The sequence below is a fragment of the Nuphar pumila genome, chromosome 15 (assembly GCF_984573655.1).
Source record: "Nuphar pumila chromosome 15, dmNupPumi1.hap1.1, whole genome shotgun sequence".
Lineage (NCBI taxonomy): Eukaryota > Viridiplantae > Streptophyta > Magnoliopsida > Nymphaeales > Nymphaeaceae > Nuphar > Nuphar pumila.
The window spans coordinates 6,580,656-6,604,935 of NC_143263.1; the positions used below are offsets into that span (position 1 = coordinate 6,580,656).

At 39.1% G+C, this 24,280-nt stretch overlaps 2 protein-coding genes, 1 non-coding gene and 2 pseudogenes across 4 annotated transcripts in view; 4 read left to right on the plus strand and 1 right to left on the minus strand.

Moving 5' to 3' along the window:
- The window catches only part of LOC149814294 (uncharacterized), a 31,538-nt gene extending 24,826 nt beyond the window's left edge, over nucleotides 1–6,712 (plus strand). Inside the window, exons 6-12 of one of the 2 annotated variants that reach the window (XM_089990281.1) lie at nucleotides 1,083–1,246; nucleotides 1,345–1,400; nucleotides 1,500–1,552; nucleotides 4,530–4,698; nucleotides 5,208–5,305; nucleotides 5,385–5,489; nucleotides 6,614–6,712. In XM_089990281.1, the coding sequence (XP_089846407.1) occupies nucleotides 1,083–1,246; nucleotides 1,345–1,400; nucleotides 1,500–1,552; nucleotides 4,530–4,698; nucleotides 5,208–5,305; nucleotides 5,385–5,453 (609 nt within the window). In that variant the 3' untranslated portion in view covers nucleotides 5,454–5,489; nucleotides 6,614–6,712. Of the gene's footprint in view, nucleotides 1–1,082; nucleotides 1,247–1,344; nucleotides 1,401–1,499; nucleotides 1,553–4,529; nucleotides 4,699–5,207; nucleotides 5,306–5,384; nucleotides 5,695–6,613 lie in introns of those variants that run through there. The other variant, XM_089990280.1, reaches the window with a different exon arrangement.
- LOC149814295 (14-3-3-like protein D) lies at nucleotides 6,451–13,605 on the plus strand (annotated as a pseudogene).
- A 1,571-nt stretch (nucleotides 13,606–15,176) lies between these two features.
- Nucleotides 15,177–19,718, minus strand: LOC149814296 (uncharacterized). Its single transcript, XM_089989927.1, has 6 exons — nucleotides 19,129–19,718; nucleotides 17,812–17,962; nucleotides 17,432–17,716; nucleotides 17,152–17,323; nucleotides 16,125–16,203; nucleotides 15,177–15,479 (listed from the first exon to the last, which is right to left on the minus strand). The coding sequence occupies exons 1-6, from the start codon at nucleotides 19,617–19,619 to the stop codon at nucleotides 15,266–15,268; spliced, it is 1,392 nt and encodes a 463-aa protein (XP_089846053.1). The 5' UTR covers nucleotides 19,620–19,718; the 3' UTR covers nucleotides 15,177–15,265.
- A 471-nt stretch (nucleotides 19,719–20,189) lies between these two features.
- Nucleotides 20,190–22,788, plus strand: LOC149814297 (dnaJ protein homolog 2-like; annotated as a pseudogene).
- TRNAE-CUC (transfer RNA glutamic acid (anticodon CUC)) lies at nucleotides 21,651–21,723 on the plus strand. The gene has a single exon. It is a non-coding gene; the product is annotated as a tRNA-Glu (tRNA).
- Nucleotides 22,789–24,280: the final 1,492 nt, after the last annotated feature.

Sequence of the window (24,280 nt, forward strand, 5' to 3'; positions counted from 1 at the left end):
TTGCCAAATCAGATTCAGTGTTGGATGGCAAAAGGTAATAGTAATACCAAATCCGGTTCCCTAATCAGATATATTTAATGTGTAATTCATTGGATTATCCATTGGATTCAGATTTGGTTTGGATGCCGATGTGGATTTAGATGTCAGACTGCATACTGAATCTGGATCCGATTACTAATAGGATGTTACCTGCTCTACTGAAGCCGACTAAAGGGATTTGAATTTTGTTAGATATCCAACCCAAATCCTATCGACATCTCTAATAGGAAAAAAATTAATGATAAAATAAAAGTTTCAAGATCATAAAAGACCGAGTCATAAAGAAGGCATTGATTGTGTCTGGCATAGATTTGACTGTATGAGCATTTAGGCTAAACAAAATATCCATGTCACATATCTATTTTAAGGTCTACTAAGTGTAGGTTGCCTCGTGAGTTAATACTGGTGCTGAAATTTTTTGTCTGTGACTTTTGCTCTGCTTCAGCAAATTTGTCCTTGTTCCTATATCCCTTCATGTCTGCTGAGGAAATAATCACCTCAATGTGATTACCTTAAACATCAAGTTTTTTGCAGCTTCCTTCAGTTTACTTTCACTTAATGTTTTCTAATACGTGACATATTGACATCCTTAAGGGAATGGATTTGAGGGTTTTGTCCATTATCAGTTTTTCTCATGGTTGACAACTTTTTCCTTTTGAATGTATCAGCTTGAAAAGAGGAAAGGGAGAAACTGCAAACATACTTTGCTATTTAATGAAGCCGGCACCGACACTAAAATAGGAAACACCATTATTAACTCTATTTCTGATTATGCAGTTGTATAGTTCAATTTAGTTATTCTTAAATTTTCTTGATCCATTATGTTTGCATGCCTCCTGCTGTTGCTGAGATTTCCTTGTTTTCAATATTTATTGAAGACCTGTTGAGAGTGAAGTTTTATGACCCAGTATTTTAATGAAATATTTCCAAAACGATGACTTCAGACTCCTTAGTTGACCTGTATCTTGTGTTTCTGTTATCCATTTTCAGTTGCAAACAATTGACACTTTTGATATATTTTGCTAACGTGCATCATTCTTCAGCTTCCATTGCTCTTGGGGGTTCCCCTGTTGGAAAAGCTTGCTCCGACTGTAGCTACTATTCTGATTCGCCGAACAGGTCGTCAGCTATTCCTTACTGATGGCAAACCTTCTAAACCACCCCTTCTTTTGACAATGGCATCTGATTGTGAAGATGGAAATTTTATGTAGGTTAAGTAGTTTTTGATATGTATACTGACAATTCAGTTATCTAATATCGAATTTGTATGAGGTATTTCTCATGTGCTTTAAACTTGTGCTGCAGATCTGCTCTTGCTGCATTTAAGTGCCGTATTGTATATGCGAACGTATCTTATGACCGTATCCTGGTGCATATGCTAGTAAGAATTGATGTTCCTCTTCTCAGGAAGCAGGTGTCCTCTTTCATTTTTCCAAACTGTTTTACTTAGCATCCTTTAGACATGGTTGGGTGGCGCACGTCCTCCATCAGGAGGGAGATAGAGCTTGTTAAGGTAAGATGTTCCATATGTTTTGTAGTTTTAATATTCTTCATCTAAACAGAATATGAGTCCTATGTCACAGGGACTCGGCAAACTGGGTGCCGCACCCGCGTCGATATATACATATATATTCGCTGCACCCCCGCACCCAAGTTTTTTGAAAGTGCCGCACCCGCACCCGCACCCGCACCCGCACCCGCACCCATGTGACAGAATATGACATTTGACTGCACAAACTGTAAACTGAAATAAACTGCAACTCAAACCAGCTTAATACATGGCATTTGCATTTTGATATTATAATTAGATGCCCTATCTTATGACAGGGATCTTGGGGATCAGAATCCTGTGGAAATCTATGAGACTTCCCACTTTCATCTTCTAATTTTGAACTTGTTTAAGGGAGTGCAATTCATACGACATAGTTGAGAATAATAAATTAAACATTAAACACTAAACACATGCTTATTGTTAATTCTCTGAACTATATAAATGCTTTGTGTATTAATCAAGGTCTTTTATGTGACAAAAGAAGTATGTCTAACTTTGTCTCTTTATATGCTAATTCCTCAACTTGATAGTGACAATAAAAAAGAGAGTAGAAGTCATGTTTAAACACTGAAAGCAACAGGCATTTACCTATAAACCAAAACACAGCAACCACTAGTTTAATAAGTATGCAAACTTGATTCTTGAGGTGTGCACCCTTTCCTTGCTATCTTCAGAAAACCAAAAGGACTGAAAGCGAACACTGTAAGAAAGCAGTAAAAGTAAAGAACTATCATGTGCTTAAGTTAGAAGCAATTTCCAGCAATGTTACAGGATTTTTTATAGATCTCAGAAAAATCTCATAATTTTGCAAAAATAATGAAAAAAATATAGGAAGGAATGGAGACTTTGCTAATGTTCATTTTGCAAAAGTGTGAACCGAAGATAGAGAGTGTTTAAGACAAGAAAAAAAGAAAAGAAAATTTGTTTCTAAATAATTGAAAAACTAATGTCAAATAAAAAAGATTTTGACATTGAAATAATACTGTGATAATATCATGATAATTTTAAAATTATCATTACAACAACAACTACGCCTTTATCCCAAAACAATTGGGGTCGGCGATATGAACCAAAAAAGAAAATCATTCTGGGTCTTCCACATGAATCCTTCTCCTCCAATCATTTCTATCCAATGCCATGTCCTCGGTGAGGTTCAAAGCATTCGTATCCTTTCCTATCATCTCCATCCAAGTCTTCTTAGGCCTACCCCGACCTCTTTTAACTAATATATTTTCCCATTTCTCCATCCTTCTAACTGGAGCATCATTAGGCCTTCGCCGAATATGTCCAAACCACCATAAACGATTCTCTCTCATCTTATTTTCAATGGATGCAACGCCTACCTTCTTACGTATCTTCTCGTTTCGAATCTTATCTTTTATTGTATTTCCACACATCCATCTAAGCATACGCATCTCAGCTACACTCAATTTTTGAATATGATGTCTCTTGGCAGCCCAACATTCCGTACCATATAGTAAAGCAGGCCTAATTGTCGTTCTATAAAACTTTTCCTTCAACCACAATGACATTCTACGATCGCACAACACTCCAGTTGCACTTTTCCATTTCATCCACCCAACCTTTATCCTATGATTTACATCTTCATCAATTTCTCCATGCTTTTGAATGATAGATCCCAAATATTTGAAACAGTCATCCACCAGTATTTCTTGCTCACCAAGCTTCACTACACTCCCATCACTACTTCGTTGCTTACTAAACCGACATTCCATATATTTTGTCTTACTCTTACTCAACTTAAAACCTCTTGCTTCCAATGTCTGTCTCCATAATTCTAACTTAGCATTAACCTCAACTCTAGACTCATCAATCAAAACAATATCATCAACAAACAACATACACCACGACACATTTTCTTGAATTGATCTTGTAAGCTCATCCATCACTATAGCAAATAGAAAAAGGCTTAATGCAGATCCTTGATGTAACCCAACCGTTATAGAAAAATTGGTTGTCACCTCTCCACAAGTGCGGACATTGGTTACTACTCCTTCGTACATATCTTTAATTATACTAATGTACTTAAGAGAAACACCTTTCTTCATCATTGTCCACCAGAGAACATCCCTAGGTACTCTATCGTATGCCTTCTCCAAATCAATAAAAACCATATGCAAATCTTTGTTCCTCTCTCTATATCTCTCAATAAGTTGTCTAAGAAGATGTATAGCTTCCATAGTTGATATTCCAGACATAAAACCAAATTGATTCTCCGATATCATGACAACCTTCCTTAACCTATACTCAATCACCCTCTCCCAAAGTTTCATAGTATGACTCATGAGTTTTATACCACGCTAGTTTGTGCAATCTTGTATATCACCCTTATTCTTATATAGAGGCACCAAAGTACTCTTCCTCCACTCATTAGGCATCTTATTTGTCCGCCAAATCTTGTTAAAAAGATTTGTCAACCATTCTAAACCTTTCTCTCCCAAGCATTTTCAAGCCTCGATAGGTATACCATCTGTGCCAACTTCCCTTCTTGATTTCATTTTCTTCAAAGCCTCTGCAATTTCTTTCTTTTGAATCTTGCACATGAAGTCACGATTCATCTCATGAAAAGGAATGGAGAAGTCTCCAAGATCCTGAGCATGACTTCCATTAAATAGCTTATCAAGATAATCTTTCCATCTCTCCTTAATCTCCTTATCTTTGACTAAAACTCTTTGCATTTCATCTTTGATACATCTTTTAAAATTATCATTATTTTCTAAAATATTTACAACATTTGTGATCATAAAAGTTTGGGCTTGCACCAAAAGAGGCAACCATGTTGTCTGATCTTGCTACGTGCTTAGTGTCTCCCTCTTTGGTAAAGGATTAGTGTGGTATCTAATCCTGTAACTTCCACTTAATTTTCTTTGGATATTGTACTTTGCCTGTTTGGATTCATGTTTGGTGATGAATCCAGCCTCCCAAAAGGTCGTTGGATGGGTATAAACATGTTGTAGATGTGGAATATTGTCCACCAATTCCATCTGAGGGACCAAGTTTTCCGCTTAAAGCAGCAAAGGCTAAGGAGGCAGCTCAGAATACACTTAGTCCTGAGAATGCATCAGAGTATCATGACATCCTTGAAGGTTGGTATGCAAAATTGACTTTTTCAGTCCTCTTTCTTCTTGGGTTTCTGTTTTTCCTTCATTACATGTATGATTACTTATTTATTAAATGTGGTGATGTTTTCTACATACATACCTGCATGCTTGCACGGCTGGCTGCACGCATACATAATTGTGCTGATGTTTTCTACATACATATGCATGTGTGTGACAATTTGGGTGTTGATTACTGCTCAACACCTGTTCCACCCCCATAATGTTGTTATGCTGGGACCTAGATAACACCACAACCTCCACTTGAGTTTCTGATGGATTAGAGCAGCATGGGTTTTCATCTGATCCATAAATGAATGGGGGTATTTTGGTAATTTCCTTGCTTGCATATTGAAGATCAAACATGATTTTGTTAACCATTGTGGAGGTTCCATCCTGGTATTGACTCTCAGAGAGTTGGGGCTTGGTGATATTAGTTGGCATAGCCTTTTCCACTGTTACTGCACAGTACCTGATGTTGTTCTTAGTGTAAGCAGAGGAAATGATTCGTGGCCTACAGAGAGTTGGATGGAAGAAAGTGGATGTGAGTTTTCATGCTGCACTTTGGCCATTCTTGGCTCATAATAACATTCACGTAAGCATCTGTCTTTCCTTTGCTAACAAAGAGGATGTTCTTCTGTTGTGTTTGCTGATAAAAATCTGTACTGAATCAGGTGAAACAAGAATGGCTGTATAATGCTGGTGCAGGGGTGGTTGCTCATGTTAGTGACCACCTAAAATAGCAAGAATCTGCCATCTTCATTACATCAAGCCTCTAGGTTTTGCATTCTATTCTTCTTATTATAGGTCTATAATGTGACGTATGTTATCAGAGAGAGAGAGAGAGAGAGAGAGAGAGAGAGAGAGAGAGAGAGAGAGAGAGAGAGAGAGCATGGTGCATGTGTAGATCAGACCACAAAATAGTGAAAAAAAGGTGCAACTCCGAAATTGTAAATGATGCAGAAATGTGAACATTTATTACTCGAGAAACCATTGGTGCTGAATGATTTGCAGAAACAAGATACTCTCTCTCTCTCTCTCTATATATATATATATATACATATGAAAATTGGTTTACTGTTCGCACAGTGTGGATAATGCTGTTTTTAAATGTTTCTGGCTATGTTTGGCAAATCCGACCCCACAGACGTGCTCAACATTATCTGTTTGCTAGAAATCGGCTGTTGGATCATGTTTTTTCTATGAAAATATATTTAACTTCACTGACAATGGGAAAAGAGTACGAGGAACATTCAGATGGCCACCATGGACATCATTAACAATAATTTTTTATGAGACAAAATATATCAAGAATTTTTCAAACTCGACAAGTAGACCTTTTTGATATTTACATGGAGAAACCACCCCCAGGATTAGAGACCTAACCGCACTGGCTTTGCTTGTGATACTTACAGTCGCTGTCCTGGCAGTGTAAAACTCAGTGGGCTTACCCCTTGCTCCCAGGGAGTCGGCCACCCCTTGCTCCCACTCCCAGGGAGTCGGTACGCTTGGGCTTGTGCAAGGGGCAACACCAATGGGATTTGAACCTATACTGCCTGCCCAGATTGATGGTGATAGGCTTTACCCTTAGACTTGTTGTTTTAGTTGTTTAGGCTTCTGAAGGACGAGAGTTTCATGTTATTGAATTTTTTTAGAGTAGAGGGTAGTGGTTTAATGAGGGGGAAAAAACTTTGTGCACTAAATCAACTAAGGACGGATGGAAAGTGAGAGAGCAGAAGCATGAAAGCACGCAGGCGTGTATGTAACTTATAGATGTTCTCAAAAGATTGAAAAATGTTTGCCTTTGATTTTTCTTTCTTTCTTGAAATGGTCATTAAACTACTTTAGATGTTGAATTAAGCAAAAATTTATTTAGATTTAATTAGTTGTTTTTTTTTTCTAGAATGATCGAGAAAATTATACTCCTGTGGCCTCACCCATCTTTTCCAGAAATGGTGATTCAATGAAGAAAGTGGCACATTTAGATGTGGAGTTGACAGTGGAGGAGAGAATTTTGCTGTCTGTAGGGTACAAGAATGTGGTTGGAGATCGGCGACCCTCTTGGCGGATACTTTCATCAATTGAGCAGAAGGAAGAAGCAAAGGTGAATGAAGTGAATGTAAAACGAATACGGGATTATCGGCAGAAGGTGGAATCAGAATTGTCTAGTATATGTAATGATGTGATGACTGTTATTGATGAACATCTAATACCTTCACCATCTGCTGGTGAAGCTACTGTATTTTACTACAAGTTGTCACTAATTTCTCTCTCATGTGTGTGGTTTTCTTTGATATTGACATAGGATGTTCTGTAGAGATGCAACAGGGTCGGGTTCGGCCCCGATTCTGAATCGGGTCTAAAAGTAAGACCCAAACCCGACCCAATCTAATTCAGGTTCGTGTTCGGGTACAACTAAAAACTGTGAACACATATGGGTTAATGGGTTTGGGTATACATCTGGTTGGGTTTTTGGTAGACCCGTTTTGATTTGGGTCAGGATTTGGGTATGGCTGAAAAAAGTAGACCCATATAGGTTCACATGTTCTGATATTAACTGTTTGGGCCTTAACAGGTTTGGGTTTCAGCTTGGGTCTTGATATGCTCAGTATTTTAAACCTAATTACCCGCCAATATAAAATATTAGAATCAATTGTTTATTAAGAAGATTATATGCTAACAAAATAGAAGCTTAATAACTATTCTAAATAATGTCAAAGTCTGAATATAAAAATACTATATCCACGCCAACCAAACATTTAAGTTGAAATAAAAAAATCAATGATATATTATATTCAGAATGTATCAAATTCAATGAGTTCTTGAGTATTATTCTGGGATTCACCTCAATCCTACAATTTTCTCAATAAAAGGGCAGCATGAAGTACATGAAAAAATGAATTAAAGTTTGGATTACTAAAATGCATTCCATATTAATTCTAAGTTTATCATTATCTTTAAATGTTTAATTGAATAAATAATATTATTTATCAATTAGAAACTTTCACCAGGTATGAAGTAGGTTCGGGTATAGTTGGTTTAGGTATACAGTGGGGTCAGTTTGGGTTCAGTGTATAATCAGTTTGGGTACATAATCGGGTCGGTTCGGTTTTAAAAGTTTAAAATATGGAGAACAATTTGGGTATGGGTACATAATCCGGTCATGTCCGTTCAAGTTTGGGTCTTCATTTACAATACCCAAGACCTGACCCGTTTTCACTAAGACTCTTATTTTGGATCCGACCCAAACCCATGGGTCCACCAATATCGGTTCTGGTTGGGTATAATCCGTCTGGGACACCGGGTATACCTGACCCAGTTACACCCCTAATGTTCTGCTTCCAGACTTTTAAGGTTTTAAATTCAAAATTCTTATTTGCATATTTTGTTTTTATTTTGACATGGAAGGTGATTACTGTCGATACGTGGCTGAGTTGAAGACTGGGAGCGAGAGAAAGGAGGCTGCTGATCAGGCAAGATGTTGCACCAGAACTTTTTATTTTGTAACTAAGGATCCTACCTAATAAACAATAAATCGTAACAGCCTTTTTCGAAACATATGTTGAAGTTTGGGATATCAGGTAATGGATTTTATGAAACTGTTTTTATGTTTTAGAAACACTGATGCACAGTATACACATGCCACATTTACAAAATTCCTCATATAAATCTTAGAATTGGTAATTCTACCTGAGAAGTTGGAATAGGCCCTAGGGAACTGGGCATCAGTCAAGCCATAAGATAGACACTGTATTTCCAGTGCTTTGTGACTTATTTGCATGATGCGTCATCATGTGTCGAACTCTTCATTTAAATCTTGGAGCTCATAATTCTTCTTTTTATTGAAAATACCAACTCGTCATTTTGAGGGAATACTTTTGGTTCTGTAGGACTGAGGAGAAAGGAATTTCCCTGCATTTGGAATATGTATCAGTTTGGCACCAAAGTAGGTCTAGGAGTCAAGATCTGAAACAAGGGTGTAAATCCCCTCCGACGAAAAAAAAGAGACGGTTTTTCACTTGGGGGAATCGCCTCTTCGGTAGACCGAAGGGGGAGAGGATAAACCTCACCCCCCACAATCCGCGGGAGGGGTGAGGCTTATCACCCTGCGTGAGGGCTATAAAAGCCCTCATGCAGCCCTCTCCACCTCGCATCAAGCGAACAATAGAGGGAGAGAGGAAGCGGCAGAGAGCGAGGGAGAGAAGAAGAAAAAGGAAAAAATTAAATTTCAGGGAGCTTATCGATTTTCCGCCGGCAATGAGGTAAGGGTTTCTTTTTTTTTCCTTCCTCTTCATCTTCATTTTCTCTTTTCGTTCTCAGCAAAGGGGGCCCGATAGCCATGGATGCCGGCAAGCTTCTGTTTAAAAAAAAATAGAAAAAGAGGGATTACGAGAGAGAGAGGAGGTCGATCGACCGGCCGATGCTGGCAGCCGATCCATCTGTCACATAGAGAAAGGAAGGAGAGAGATTAGACCAGGTCGGTCTGGGTTGCACCCAGATCAAATCAAATATTAAAAAGCAAGGGGCCGGTTCGGCCTGGGTGTGACCCAGACCGAGACCGACCCAGATAGATTTTTTTTAGTCGAATCGGTTCAGGCTAAGCCGGTTCAAATTGAACCGAATTCAGATCTGGTCAGTTCAGATCGAACCGATTCAAACTAAATCGGTTCTAGCCGAACCAGTTCAGGTGGAGTTGGTTCAGACCGAACCGGTTTGGATCAACCCAAGTCATACCGAACCGTCTCGGTATGACTGGGTCTTGATTCTCAGTTCGGATCCAGATTGATCTAGATCAGACCAATTCTGAATCAAGTTAACCTGGATAGATCCAATTAGAACCAGATCCTAAGAGATATGGGTCTGGATCAATTCTAGATTTATATCAGAATTGGATATGTGGATCAGTTCTAGATCTAGATCAGAACTAGGTCTGGATCCAATCAGACTGTTCTGGATCTACATGAGTTATGAATCTGGATCTAGTATAGTCAGACAACTTTAGATCCAAATTAACATTGGACCTGAATCGGGTTGAGATTATTTTTGAATTTTAAGAATAAATTTGAAATAACCAAAATACCCTTAGGTGTACTTGAGATTTATTTTGGTAAAATAGACATAACTTTGCACTCTAAACTCGAAATTTAGTGAGGTTTGGTGCGTTGGACTCATATCGTAGTGAGAAATTTACTTGTCTATTGGTTTTGGTAAAATTAGTGACACAAAAATCAAGGATTCATGAGTCAATTTGAAAGAGATATTTTGGTAATTTTTTGTTAAAAATATAAGAGGTTATGTGAATTAATATGAATGTATTTGTATAATGACCAGATCCTACTATTTGAGCATCTAGAGACTCGATTGCGATTAAAGTACAATATTCACATTAGTGATAAGGAATATTATAAGTAATTTTAGATGTGAATAAATATTTTTTACGTTGCATGTAATTGTTATGAATTAACATAATAGCTTTTAAGTGTGATCATGATATGTATAAATTGACCATGTATGATATTATGAGATGATTGCAAACACATGTTAATTGTGGAATACATGTTAGTTGTTGTATGTTATGCATGTTAAAAAGATTATTTTGTGATAGCGTATCTAGGTGATAAACTATTAATAACATGCATTGTGATGAGATTGTGTTTAAACTTGAGTCTCATTTTTATTTTATACATGTCTGAATGTATATATTGAGATTAACATGCATAACTCCTTAAATCTCGAAAGTGGTGACCTGTGGTAAAGACTACCTAGTTCGCGACTAGAGTGCAGCCACCATGAAGAGTGGACCACTGGTGATTTAATTATGTGTAGACCCTACATCGTTGTGTGCTTATTATGAGATGAGTGTGAGTCTTAACGTCATCATGAGATTTTGAGAATGAGATCTATCGTGATCATTTCATGATATCACTTGTGAGAGAACGAATGAAAATCAAGTTTGAGAATATGGGTTTATGCATTGAACTTATCTTATGACTTAGGGTTACACTCACACAGTATTTAAGTATTCTAGATGACCATGGATGGTTGAAAACCATCATGGTTAGGATGTAGCATAAATCATACTGAGGTTGAGATTGAGCTTGACCTTCCGGCTAGCTACCGGTGGAGTCTCTTTTTTGTTTCACTAAAGTGCCTGGTGGTCCGAAAACCACTGGTAGTGTATGATTCATTGTCTAGCCAATATGTAGAAATGAGGTGTTCTACGCGGGTTGTTACACCCATAGACGACTATAACCAGTATAGCCGACCTAGGATTAGTTTGGTGTGACAGAGTGTTTAAGAGAGTGAATGAAGAGTAATTAAAACATACAAACTTGTATGGTGTGTCAAAAACTAAACTCAGACTAGGGGCTTAGAGCTCACTACAATTGTAAGTTTAAATGCTTATTTATTTATAATTATTTCTTACTAGGTTGTAGACTTACCCCCTTGTTTAATTACAAGTGTAGGTTCCAGGCACACTAGTACAGATAGGACTCGATCGACTACTTCTTCAACAGAGAATTTAGTAGTTTTTACTTTCTTGTCATGGAACATCTATGTAATTGTTACTCTCTTTTGTTATGAATGATGGACTATGTAAAGAAAGCGAGTTATTGAAAGATAATGAATTTTTTTTAACACTTTTACTTTGAAAATTAATACCAACCGAACTTGGACTTTCGAGGTCCTAGATCGAGACGCTACAAAGGGCTTACTTGGATCCACATTTAACCTTCTGTGGATTGAACTGGGATCATTTTTTGGTCAAACATAAATTTGCACGATTGTTGGCTCGGTGGGTAATCCACATTTAACCTTCTGTGGATTGAACTGTGGATTCATCTTGGTAAACTTGCTTGTTTTGCATGAGGTTGTGGTAGCTACTGATTACATCATGAAGACATAATTCGCTGATATAAAATGTAAAAGACTGTTAGATGCCCTCAAAGTTCTGGGTTTACTATTATCAGTTCTTTCGTTTTATATAAGAAATGTTCTTTCGTATAAAAGAGAGTATCTTTTCCTTTAAAAAGGAAAAATAAAAGGTTTAGAGACATAATGTACCAAACGTGAATTTTTATGTTGGGAAAATAGATTTCATTTGTGCTTGTTTTTGTGATTTTGTCTCTCTACAAACAACTTCCACTACTGCAGAGGCAAATTTACCACCCACGCACCCTATTAGATTGGGTTTAGCATTAAACTTTTCAGTTTTCTATTATAAGATTATGAATTCACCTGAAAGGTATGACACTGCAACTTTTTACATTTTTCTTTCTTAATTGTGATAACCACCAAATTTGGAGAAAACGTGTGATCTATGTCACAGGGATTCAACCAATCAGGTGCCACACCCGTGTCGATGCGATGCGGGTTCACTTGAGAGTGCGGCACCCGATGCGGTCAACCCAACCTTGGGTGCGGTCAATGCATCCAGGGTCATTTTGGTCCAATTTTTAGATTTAATTTTTTTTTCTGCCCAATGAAATGGGCTGCAGAGGGGAGGATTAGGGCAAATTTTTTTTGCCCTAATCCTCCATTTGTCTCCTCTCTGACTCCCTCTGCTCTCCGCCGCCGATTACTCCTTCAGACCTCTTCAGGTATGCCCTCGACTCCCTCTGCTCTCCTCCTCTCCTCTTTGACTTCCTCTTCTCTTCTGCGGAATTGCCAGACTTCCTCTTCTCTTCTACCAATCACCTTAGCAGATGTCGCTTTTAGCCTCCACCTTCGCACAACCCACCACCACTGCCACCATACAAACTACCGAAGTCTCTTGCTCTCAGCCTCTTACATGAACGCAACCCGCACCGCCTCCATCCAAATAGCTTGTGTCTCCCCCACAGCTGGTTGCCTCGAAAAAAGGCTCCCCTGCGTTGCCGAAGAAGAAACAACCATCGAAGTCCGTTGTTGATGCCACTCTATTGGATTCTCTGCCACTAAGGTCGTCCATGTGTTGCCGTTGAAGAAGAAAGTAACGCTTTTTCTCTCTCTATGTATAGAAGCATGGGACTCTCATAACATATTATGAGGATTTTTTTTCTATTTTGGGGTTTCAGAAAAAAATAAGAGCTTTATTGTGTTGGGATTCTAGAAAAAAAATTGGGGCTTTCATTGATCAGAGGTTCCAGAAAATCCATAGGATTTTTATTTATGCAGAGACCGTAATGGACGTGCATTACTGTGTGGGAAGAAGGCCCTAGCTTAAACCCCAAAATTGTTTTGGAGTTTTTTTAGGGGTTTATTGTTTGGGACTGACCAATATCACATTATTATCAAGATATTATCTTATTTTATTTACATTTTTTTGTTTTAATATTATCTTGTTTTTTAAATTGTGTTTTTTACTATTTTCCTTGTACTTTTAGGGGTTTACTATTTTTTTAGGGGTTGATTGTTTTTATAATTGTTGTATTGGATTTTATGATGTAGAATAGAATTGTAGATTGTTAATTTGATTTATTGCATGCATGATGATGAACTGATTTGATGATATTGTGCTAATTGTTTTTTATTTCATTAGTGTTAATGTTGTTAAAACTTTATATATATATACATATATATATTTGCTGCACCCCTACCCCCGCCCCCGCACCCATGTGACATAGCTTGTGATCTCTGATAAGTCTTTGGTGGCATCTTTCTTAATGGAGAGCTTGCCACCTTGCAAAACAAGCTTTTGATGAGGCTATTTCTGAGCTTGACACCTTGAATGAAGAATCTTACAAAGACAGCACTTTGATTATGCAACTGCTGAGGGTCAATCTAACACTGTACATCTGTCATCCCAGAAGATGGAGGTATTTCTTACAGCTTTAACTTTTCTTTTATCCTTTAACTTCTATATGCAATAAATGATATCTCACACTTTTTTTTGCTTCATTAGCTTATTATTAGGTGAGTGTAGCTGAGATGCGTATGCTGAGATGGATGTGTGGAAATACAATAAAAGATAAGATTCGGAACAAGGAGATACGTAAGAAGGTAGGCGTTGCACCCATTGAAAATAAGATGAGAGAGAATCGTTTACGGTGGTTTGGACATATTCGGCGAAGGCCTAATGATGCTCCAGTTAGAAGGATGGAGAAATGGGAAAATATATTAGTTAAAAGAGGTCGGGGTAGGCCTAGGAAGACATGGATGGAGGTGATAGAAAAGGATATGAATGCTTTGAACCTCACCGAGGACATGGCATTGGATAGAAATGATTGAAGGAGAAGGATTCATGTGGAAGACCCAGAATGATTTTCTTTTTTGGTTCATATCGCCGACCCCAATTGTTTTGGGATGAAGGCGTAGTAGTTGTTGTTGTTGTTTGTTGTAGCTTATTATTGGACTTTGGTTGTAGAAAAAATGAAATACATCCGCTGTTCTGAAACTAGTATTAATGCTTTCAGCTTCTACACTACATATTTGGATCTGAATTTTTAGTTTACATTTTTAAATTTCTGTAGATCATGCCTAGTCATGAAAGCACTTCAGCCAAATTTGGTTTTTTATTGCTGCTTATTTTGAGGCTTCAAGTGTGACAGCTGTATATAGTTGGGTTTTTTTTTTTTTTTGTCTCAGGGTTACATGTCATGCATTGGTTGCAAATATCGTCTCTTATCGGTAGTATATAGACAATGTTTAAGCATCCTGATTTTTCATCAAATTCAAGTGATTCCTCAGCACACTCATTTAAGCTTCGAAAGGTCGTGTCTGAATAGAACTGCAGGGGTCGTGGCTGGCTCGTTGTATCCCTAAAGTAGACGTTTGAACCATTGTGGAGAACAAAAACTACCTTAAAGAAAGGTACTGACTGACGTTCCTCGTGTCAGTCTCACGGTTGGGAATTGAATCCCCACAATTCCACCATTTCACACCTAAATTACAATAGCTAATCCGCTTATCTAGCGACCGGCCTTGATAAAACTAACAATTTTGCATGTCTTAACTGTGTCCAATGTTCACCCTTTTACGGACAGCACTTTGGTTTAAACTGCTCAACAAGGAACTGGCTTTAGAGGGCATAGGGATGGATTTAGATGTGACTAACTAAAGAATCCATTTACCCTCTCCTCCTTACAATGGGTTGGATTCTTCCTTTCTGGCTTCTTTAATGTTCTTACCATAGGAATAAACAGGTCCCTTCTGGGCATTACCAGTCCGACCTAATCTGTTCAAAACTAATCAGATTCGGATAGAATCAGATAAAACCAAATATGGACCCGACTAACTTAAAGCCCAATATTTACACTTAATCGGATTCAGGTTTTAATTAGCTGAATTTGGGTTTGAATGCAAAATTCAATACCAAACCGGAATCCGATTATTAATCAGATTTGAATTTGGCTACGAATCTGACTAATCAGATTAAGGTTGGATGTTGGGTTACATCTGACCCGTTGACATCCCCATCTCACCACAAACAGCCTACAGTAGTGGCGTTGTTTTGAAGAAAATAATCTGTGAAAAGGCACAAAAAAAGGTTTCAGAAGATGCATTAAGAAATGGATAAGCAATTCATTCTTGAGTATGGAAATTGGTGACTTTACAACAGTATTATGCATCTGTTCTAAGTAATTGATGAAAGCATAAGTGGTGATGCATCTTGGCTTCTTTTGATATCAGCTCCTAAACTACAAAGTTTGGCTTCAAAATTTTCATATCCTCTGTCTATATGTTGTGAAGCAAACACCTCTGTAATTCCTTCAGATGCCATGCCTGCCAAAACCATGGCCGCTCCACCTCTTATATCATTAGCCATAACACGGGCACCAACCAACTTACTGCAGAATAACACGTGCAACACTGTTATAGACTGACTTTGTAGCGTACGCATGCTCTGTGTGTGTGATTAGTATCCAGGTCCAATACTTCCAGAATACAGTGTCCATCAGAGCGGTCATGGACTAAACATGTGGGCTATGTCACAGGGATATCCAATTTAACCCCATGTTGGATACCATTCTTAATAGAAAATTACACAAAAATGGCAAGTTCATGTCCCTTTAGCCGTGTCCTTGTGTCATAGCATGTGGGAGTTTTTCATGATTGAAATGCAAATTTAGCCAGAATCGAGCCAACTCATTGTGGACTGGCTCATATCATGTCACAAGGACACGGCGTAACATCATTTTTGTCTAATTTTCCCGTTAAGAAATAGTATATAAGGGGACATGACACGTGGTTAAATTGGAGTATCCCTGTGGACATAGCTTTCCATCCAATCATTCACCGATATAAAGCATGCATTCTGCAATGCCTGCCGACTGGGGGTTGTTATTTTGGATTCCCAGCTAGGTTAGTACTGAAGGTTTAGTATCAGTATAACAAAACAGCTAAGCTCATTTAGCTGGTTGACCTGAGCCTTGAAGTTATTTTAAACACTGTATTTTGTAAATTGTAGCAGCAGAGATGAATTCAGACCATACCTTCCCTGATCCTTTCCACTGACTAGTGCATGCCTACCAGAAACACAAATTCTTGCTCCAAGCTTTTTAAGTTCTTTCACTGTAACCAATACAAAACACAATATAGAATGCATGAATCGTACAAGACATGAACAACTAGTTGAAAACTCGAAACAAGATTGAACAGGACTTGGGGAGATGCCTGGAAGCTAACATGAAACAGCCTTTTAAAGAAAAGAAGTAGCTGAAAAATTATAGGAATTTTCTCCTGATACCAAACATAGCCCACATACCAAGTCATCTCCTAGAAAATATGTTTTCAATGTTTCCTTCCTTCGAGGACTAGCATTGCTTCTATAACCGAAAACATCAGCTGATGATGCAGCAGAACCTGCGTAATGGTGTTACTGACATCACCTAAGTATGACTTTCTTCTACTTTCCTGACTTCACCTTTACTCACCTAAGAATGGCCTTATCCCACAAAATAACCGAATATTCAAATCCTGATATCATATTACTCCATATCTTTGAATGGTTTCATCTACTGCTTCAATACTAATCTAGTAAAGTTGGTTTTCTATGACTGCATTCGATTCTTCCAAAACCAAATCCCCCACCCCTCCCCCGACTTTTCCCCCCTCTTTCTGTGATGATAATATAGCGTGGCAACTAACAGAAATAAAAAGAAACAACTGACACCGCTAATCTTTTTAAAACTTAACGTGCTAAATTGTTCTCATGTTCATGGTTGCAACTGTCAAACATTATCTTCAGAGAAACTTGTGGAGATAGTTCTAAAAGGAACTTCCGGATGTGTTCAACCTGGGAGCTTCAGATTAATTTCTTCCAAATTTTCATGCATGGAGAGAGATGCACCTTCTGGAAAAACGAGAAGGTTTATAGAATTTGAAGGTTCTTAGACTGCCATTCTCAAAGCATTTACCTTGATTCTAGTTGGGTTCATAATCCAGATTCAATCAATTGCTTTGAATCACTGATTACTGTAAGCTATGACAATTTGCACAAAGCAGATACATGGTACATACCATGATTCATGCGTCCTTCAAAAACTGATTCTTCCACAAGGCTTGAGCCATTACATGTAGACAATAATGCCATAAATTGGGGCTGCAGATCTGTAGGAAACCCAGGATGCGGGCATGTTTTAAAATCGAAACCCTGGAGGCCAGCACCATACCTTGACTTCAAGGCTGAAACCTTCCAGTACATATTAGAAAATATAACAAGTTTCCAAATGGAGAGGGAAAAAAAGCTGAAAAGTGTACATTTCAAATCATAATTTTCCAGGCAACAGAAAATGCTGACCTCCAAAGTACAGTCTCCTGTTTGAGTAATCCTGCAACCAGCCAATGAAAGTTTGTCTATCACAACACTTAAATGACTTGGAATAACAGGTGACATTGATAAGCATGAGCGCGTAATGGAAGCTGCAGCCATAAAGGTGCCAGCTTCAATTCTATCCGGGACAATAGTGAACTCAGCGCCATGCAACTGTTTCACACCCTTGACTACAACCACACTCGTCCCTGCTCCACGCACAAGCGCTCCACAAGCAGTCAGAAACTGAGCAAGATCAGACACTTCTGGCTCCTGTGGTTAAAAGTTAGAATCCACAGTGAACAAGCACACATCATATGTTGATGATTGCTAGACTGAGTAAAAGAAAAACATCGCATGATTCTTGCCTGCGCTGCATTTAAGAGCACAGTCTCTCCATCTGCGAGTGAAGCTGCCATCATAAGAGCTTCGGTCACTCCAACGCTAGGATAATCGAGATAAAATGCTCCCCCAGCGAGTCGTTTGCCATTTGCAGCACGTGCAACCACTTTATCTTTCCTGTAAAGATGATGGCAGATTCTCTTGAGTAGGAATCGCAAGTATTCATGCTGCTTTAAAATTCTTCATGTCACCGAGCAAACCTTAGAGAAGATTGGTGGTTGTTCACATCATCTGCAATGTTATTGGTTAAAGAAGATAATGCTATAAGATTACAGTCACCCCCAAGAGAATCATAATGCTCCCATACGATCAATGGATTGTCAGTTTGTCACCTAGTACTCTTAAAGCTCATTTATTTAACTACGATGTGTTTTACAGTAATCATCTGAATCTCTTTGCCCTGTAACTAATGCTCCACAGTAGCCATTCCGAATGCCATTGAATTCTTCTACCACTAGCAAGACGATGAATAGCATAACTTTGTTTTCCTGTAGAGATTAAGGGCAAGAGACTGTCACGCTTATTTTTAGTGAGCCATGTGTGGCACTAGGCGAACCCAACCTAGCAAGCCTAAGGGTCATTGGCCCAGTACTCCACCCCGAGTGCCGCGACCTAATCTTGGTGTCTCCCCAACATAGAGTACAAAACTTAAAGGAGAACTATGAAAGCTCCAAAAACATTTAGCTGCAGCAACTAGAGGATAAAAGGCAGAATCTTCAACCATATGCTGAATCCATAAATAGAAATCATCTATCCGGATAAATTCCCTTTCCTCATCTAGCTTTTGGAGCCAACCTGTGTGAAAGTTTTTCCTTTGGGGACAAAATCAATCACAAATGAGTTTAAATCGATTGTTTTGTTTGAATGCGGTTAATTTAACGAGCGAGTAGACTATGGATCAAACTTAGTTCAATCAATGCCCATGAATTCTTTTTAATTTCTCTTTCTTTTCCTGAAAAGACTGGCTTAGAATGAAACTAAATGACCTAATTCGGACCACATAACCGCCAGCAACGTAAGCGCTCGATCTTCTTCATTACCATAATAGCAAGATTTCTCACAACCCAAAAGAAATAAAGCCACCAAACACAAATTCAAAACAAGAATCACCAAGCATATTCATCTAAAACCACTAAAACAATCTTCTCTCCCTCAACCAAGAGCAAAAAACACTAAATTTACAGATCACTTCATAACTCACCAACAATCGAGAGAGAGAGAGAGAGAGAGAGAGAGAGAGAGAGAGAGAGAGAGAGAGAGAGAGAGAGAGAGAGAGTACCCACTTCATCTCGACGACGGCCCCGAGCGCTCTGAGTCCACTGAGGTACAAATCGACGGGCCGCGCACCGATGCTGCACCCACCGGGCAGCCCGACTTCGGTCGCGCCGAACCGGCCGAGCAACGGTCCGATCACGAGGAACCCGGCGCGGGTCCTCCCCACCTCGCCGGAGCAGGGCGGCCCCGGGCCGACCCCGGAGGCGTCGACCACCAGCTCGCCGCCGCCGCCTTCCTGCCACTCGACCCGGGCGCCCACCGACCGGAGGACGCCGACCATCGACCGGGTGTCGAGGAGGTCGGGGACCCTCTGGACAGCGGAGGCGCCGTCGCAGCAGAGGGCGGCAGCGAGGATGGGCAGCGCCGAGTTTTTCGCCCCGCTGATCCTCACGTGGCCGGAGAGGGTGGCTCCGCCGGAGACGGAGAGCCTCTGCTCTGGCGCCGGTGATGGAAGGCGGTGGTGGGGGGTGGCGAGGCTGGCTTGGGACAGGATGTTCATTTCGAGGATTCTTCGTGGACCTTTCTGTAATGATTCGAAGCAACGGTCGCTCGTCGGAGGAGAGTAGACAAGAAGGCTCAAATTGGAACCCGTGTTGGAGGGTGCAAGGAGTCGGGGGAGAAACTACTGATGAGAAACGGATTTGGGAGGCTCTTTTGTTTGGAAGCGTAAACAATTCCTACAAGGATTCCGGTCTGGGAAACTTATAAGGACTAAAAGTCGCCGCTAAAAGTTCCATACCTTTTCCCGGCGCCTTTTAGTCGCTGAAGCTGTTTTCTGCATAGATGCACGCACGATCAACGGCGAGCGTCAGAGAATACACTGTTCTCGTATATTATGTATGCATATATTATATGTATATACATAATATGTATATATATATATATATAACATAAAATATAGGATTTAATGAAGTAAAATCTTATTATTTACTTAGGTAGGATAGGTGAATATAAGATTTACTGAAGTAAATGGTGTAAAAAATTTTGAACCATCCAAAATTTAAAACTCACTGGAATCCTTGTGGTTCTAGAAGTTGCAAATACCTCATCTTTTTAAAAAAAAGTTCAAATGGATATTTTGGAGGAGTTGGAGTCGGCTCTGTCTCTCACCGACTCCTTCTACCAAACAACAGCAAAATCCGTGAGATGAGTGCCACGTCTGATAACGATCTCAGATTATACTACAAATACTCGATAACGTGTTCCCAAACAAAGCCTAAGGGAGACCGTTGTCATCGTGGTCTGCATTCTTTCAATTATGCATGAAAAAAATGATGGAGTGATTTTTGGGGTAATGTTGAACATAAGCAGCTATTCTTTATTGTGCCACATTTCAAGCCATTTTTTAGTCACTAACCTTATGTTAATAAGGGTTAACAGAGTTTTAAACCTTTACATCAAGGCTAACACTGTTCAATTTGATCCAAGTAGGGTTGGTAAACGAACCGTGCAACTCGTGGCTTGGCTCATCCCAAAATCGTTCTTGTTCGGTTTACTTGGGTGGCGAGCCAAACACAAACTCTCATTATATATAGCTGAGTCGAGTAAGAGCAGGGGTGTTTGTCCTGGCTAGGCTTGTTTAGATAGCTTATCACTACAAGAAAAATGTTAATTAGCGCTAAAAATTTGCGATGAATTTTTTTCATCGCAAATTTGCCATATATATGAGCTAGAGAAAACTAGTCATTTCTAAAAATGAAATTAGTTGCAGTTTGAGTGTCATCCAAACAATATCTTAGTGTTTTGAACATGGACACCCATTCACTAATGTCTTCTCTTAATAGGTCATTATTATGACTGTTAGGATGGTCCTACCTCAATAGTTCATGTCTTTTTAGCTTTTTCTATATCTTTTAACTTATGACCCTATAATTCCAGCACCAACTCCATTCCAATCTCCTCTCCTGTTCCAACTATGCCACAACAAAATGGTGGACAGGGGATTCTACAAAAACCCCCGTCTCCTTTCCCGACATCGGATCCCAGACAGAGCCCGAATGATGACTACGAATCCGGAGCAGGTCATTGTAATGGTATTCTAAATAAATGATTACCATTTTGGCTAAATGATACATTTAAAACCCTAAAATCTTTGAAACTGAAAAATCACGTAACACATGATCTGGGATCATGTCTCTCCGGCCTCTCCCAAGTTTTGATTTTTCTCCAGCTTTTTAGAGAAGACCTTGCCAAACCAAACACATTTAATTTTTTTTTAAAACGCAAAGGCAAAATAAAAGTTTTATGTAGATTTTTTGTGGATTAAAATGTAAATATCATGATAAAATTATGATTTTCTCACAATATTGTTATTTTGTCACATCTCTAACTTTTATCGAAATTTAGTGTTTTTTGCAAGATTTAGTTAAATATTGAGACATTATGGTGAAAATCAACCAATTACATAGAACCTTGGTTGCCTAGCAGGAGCAACTATAAACTTCGGGTGCGTTCATGCTTAACTCATGATGGAGGAAACACAGCACTATGTATAACTAAAGATGTTTGTTTTGAAAAAGTTGTCATCACCTCCGTTGTAGTCTAGTTGGTTAGGATACTCGGCTCTCACCCGAGAGACCCGGGTTCAAGTCCCGGCAACGGAACTATTTTTTATTATTTTGTTCACTTTTGAGGTTTTACTGAGAGGCCACATGAAGTCCTATCACTATTTTTTTTTTCATGTTTCTGGAAAAGTTGAAAAATGACGACCGTGAATCTTCTTCCATCACAACTAGACTACAACGGAGGCGCTTTGTTGCCATAGAAAACCTGACCAAGCTCTATGACAAAAAAGGCGTTTTTTTGTTAAAAAAATCATGATACAAAGTTTGATCTCTATCAAATTAACTATCTTGAATACAACTTGCACCTATGAGTTTCAACTAGTTCTGCACACGAGACTACATATTGATTGCCACTTTGGCAATCCGTGTGCGACAACGTTCTACCAATCAGAGCACGTCATGCACCTCAAACCTATATAAGTACATTGCTGGTTCCTCAATTTTGTGTGTTTCTTTAGATTTGAGCGAGTTTCTAACATTGCCATAGTCTTTTTTTTTTTGCAAAAAAGGATCGGAATTGGGGGCTTTAATGAAATGCCGCAGTTGCCAAGGTAGTGGAATGAAGGTCACCGTCCGTCAATTGGGGTTTTCCATGATCCAGCAAATGCAACAACCCTACAATGAGTATAAAGGGATCGGCGAGATGATCAACGACAAGGATCGGTGCCCACAGTGTAGGGGAGAGAAGGTGGTCCTGGAGAAGAAGGTGCTCGAGGTTATCATCGAGAAGGGTATGTAGAATGGCCAGAAGATCACTTTCTCAAGCGAGGCAAATGAAGCAGTATGTTAATTTTCATCGTCTTCTTCTTCATCTTTGTGGTTGTTCTTGTTGATTTTGTCAAAAACTTTACTGATTTGATGCTTCTGTGATCACAGTCAGACACGGTGAGGGGCGACATAATTTTCATTCTGAAACAAAAGGAGCATCCGAGGTTCAAGAGGAAGGGGGACGACCTCTTTGTGGAGCACACTCTTTCTCTAACAGAAGCACTATGTGGTTTCCAATTCATAGTGACCCACTTGGACAATAGGCAATTGCTGATCAAGTCTCAGCCAGGGGAGGTCATCAAGCCCGATGAGCTCTGCCTTGAACTGTTGTGGTGAACAAAAAGAAGACCCAGATGTTCGATCAGATTCAAGATTTTACTGAAACAGAGAAAGAAAAGAGCAAAAAATTTTTAATTTTTTTTTTAATTTTGTGATGGATTAGCGATGGATAATATTCGTCGCTAATATCCATCACCAATTTAACGACAGATTAAAGATGAATATTTATCTGTCGCAAAACCAAATTTAATGACAAACTCGTGATGGATCATGTCTGTCGTTAATCCATCGCAAATTAACGACAAAAGTAGTAACATATCAATTCTATCGCTAATTAGCGACCAAGGATATGCGACGGACATTGTCCATCGCTAAACACATTTAGTTACGAATAGCGGTGGATAGCACCCTTAGCTGATCCACATTTTTCTTGTAGTGTATATAGAGTTTCATGTGTCCTCCATGCTCAAAAACATGTTACCTCAGCTGTGTTCGTGGGTATACTTATATCCAACAAGTTAAGCATTCCGTTCACACTATGACATGAACCCTTTCATAAAAAATTAATTTTTTATTATTATTTAAGCGACCCAGCTGGAGCTCGGGTCATTTGGCTGGAGCCTATAGGAGCTGAGCGCTTCTTGGCTCAAATGAGCCAAACGAGCCAAGCCCAAAAGCTATATGGCTGTAAAACAACCCCTAAAAGCCTACGATCTTACTAATACATAGTCCCAATCTGAATATAAATCAAACTAAGACCCAACTCATTTAAAACTCCCCATTTTTTTCCTGAACTCATTAATCTGTATGGTCCACAATTTTTTGTCATATCCAAACCCAAACTCAGACCCAAGTCAAAGTGGGTTGGGTCTAGGTCTAATTGTTAGACATGATTAAAAAACGGGTCTACTTAAGACTTGAACCATTTGAATCTGACTGAATAAACTTGCCGCGTTTCGACTTTACTAAAAAACAAGTATGACGAACATGTTTTCGTCAAATCTAGGTTGATAAAAGCTTTGTTTGGATGACCAAAAACCTTTGTTTCCAGGATTTTGATCACAAAAAACTAAAAAATGAAAAAGAAAAATAGAGGCTGACCATTTTTTTGCCATCCCTTGGCTGGAAAATGGCCGGAATGGTGTCACCTCTCCTAAGAAGTACTATCCAGCTATTTTTTTGGCCACCTGCGTGGCCGAAAAATAGACAGAATATTATAAAAAACAACCATTTTTGGCTGGTGGGTGGCTGAAAAATAATTTGGATATAAACTAACGGAAAAAAACAGAAACCGACTATTTTCAGCCACCCATCAGCCAAAAAATCGCCGATGTCCATATTACTGAAAAAGAAAGGGCTTGAAATCAGACCAAAAAATGGCCAAACATAGTGGAGATGGGAGGGGCGTGTGAGGCGTTAGAAGAAAGAGGGGGACCTCCTCCTCCAAATAAACCCAATTGAAAAACTGGGGGGAGGGGGATTGGTAAAATTGGGTTGAAAACCCAGTTTTACCAAACCATGTTTTACACCTGAACAACCAACAAACCAA

What these genes read in the sequence shown, in the direction of transcription:
- LOC149814296 (XM_089989927.1), bottom strand. Translation starts at nt 19,619, where the DNA reads ATGAACATCCTGTCCCAAGCCAGCCTCGCCACCCCCCACCACCGCCTT. An exon ending in TGCTCTTAAATGCAGCGCAG is followed by an intron (nt 17,717 to 17,811) that starts GCAAGAATCATG and finishes TTTTAACCACAG; the next exon opens with GAGCCAGAAGTGTCTGATCT. An exon ending in TGAAGGACGCATGAATCATG is followed by an intron (nt 16,204 to 17,151) that starts GTATGTACCATG and finishes TATTGGTTACAG; the next exon opens with TGAAAGAACTTAAAAAGCTT.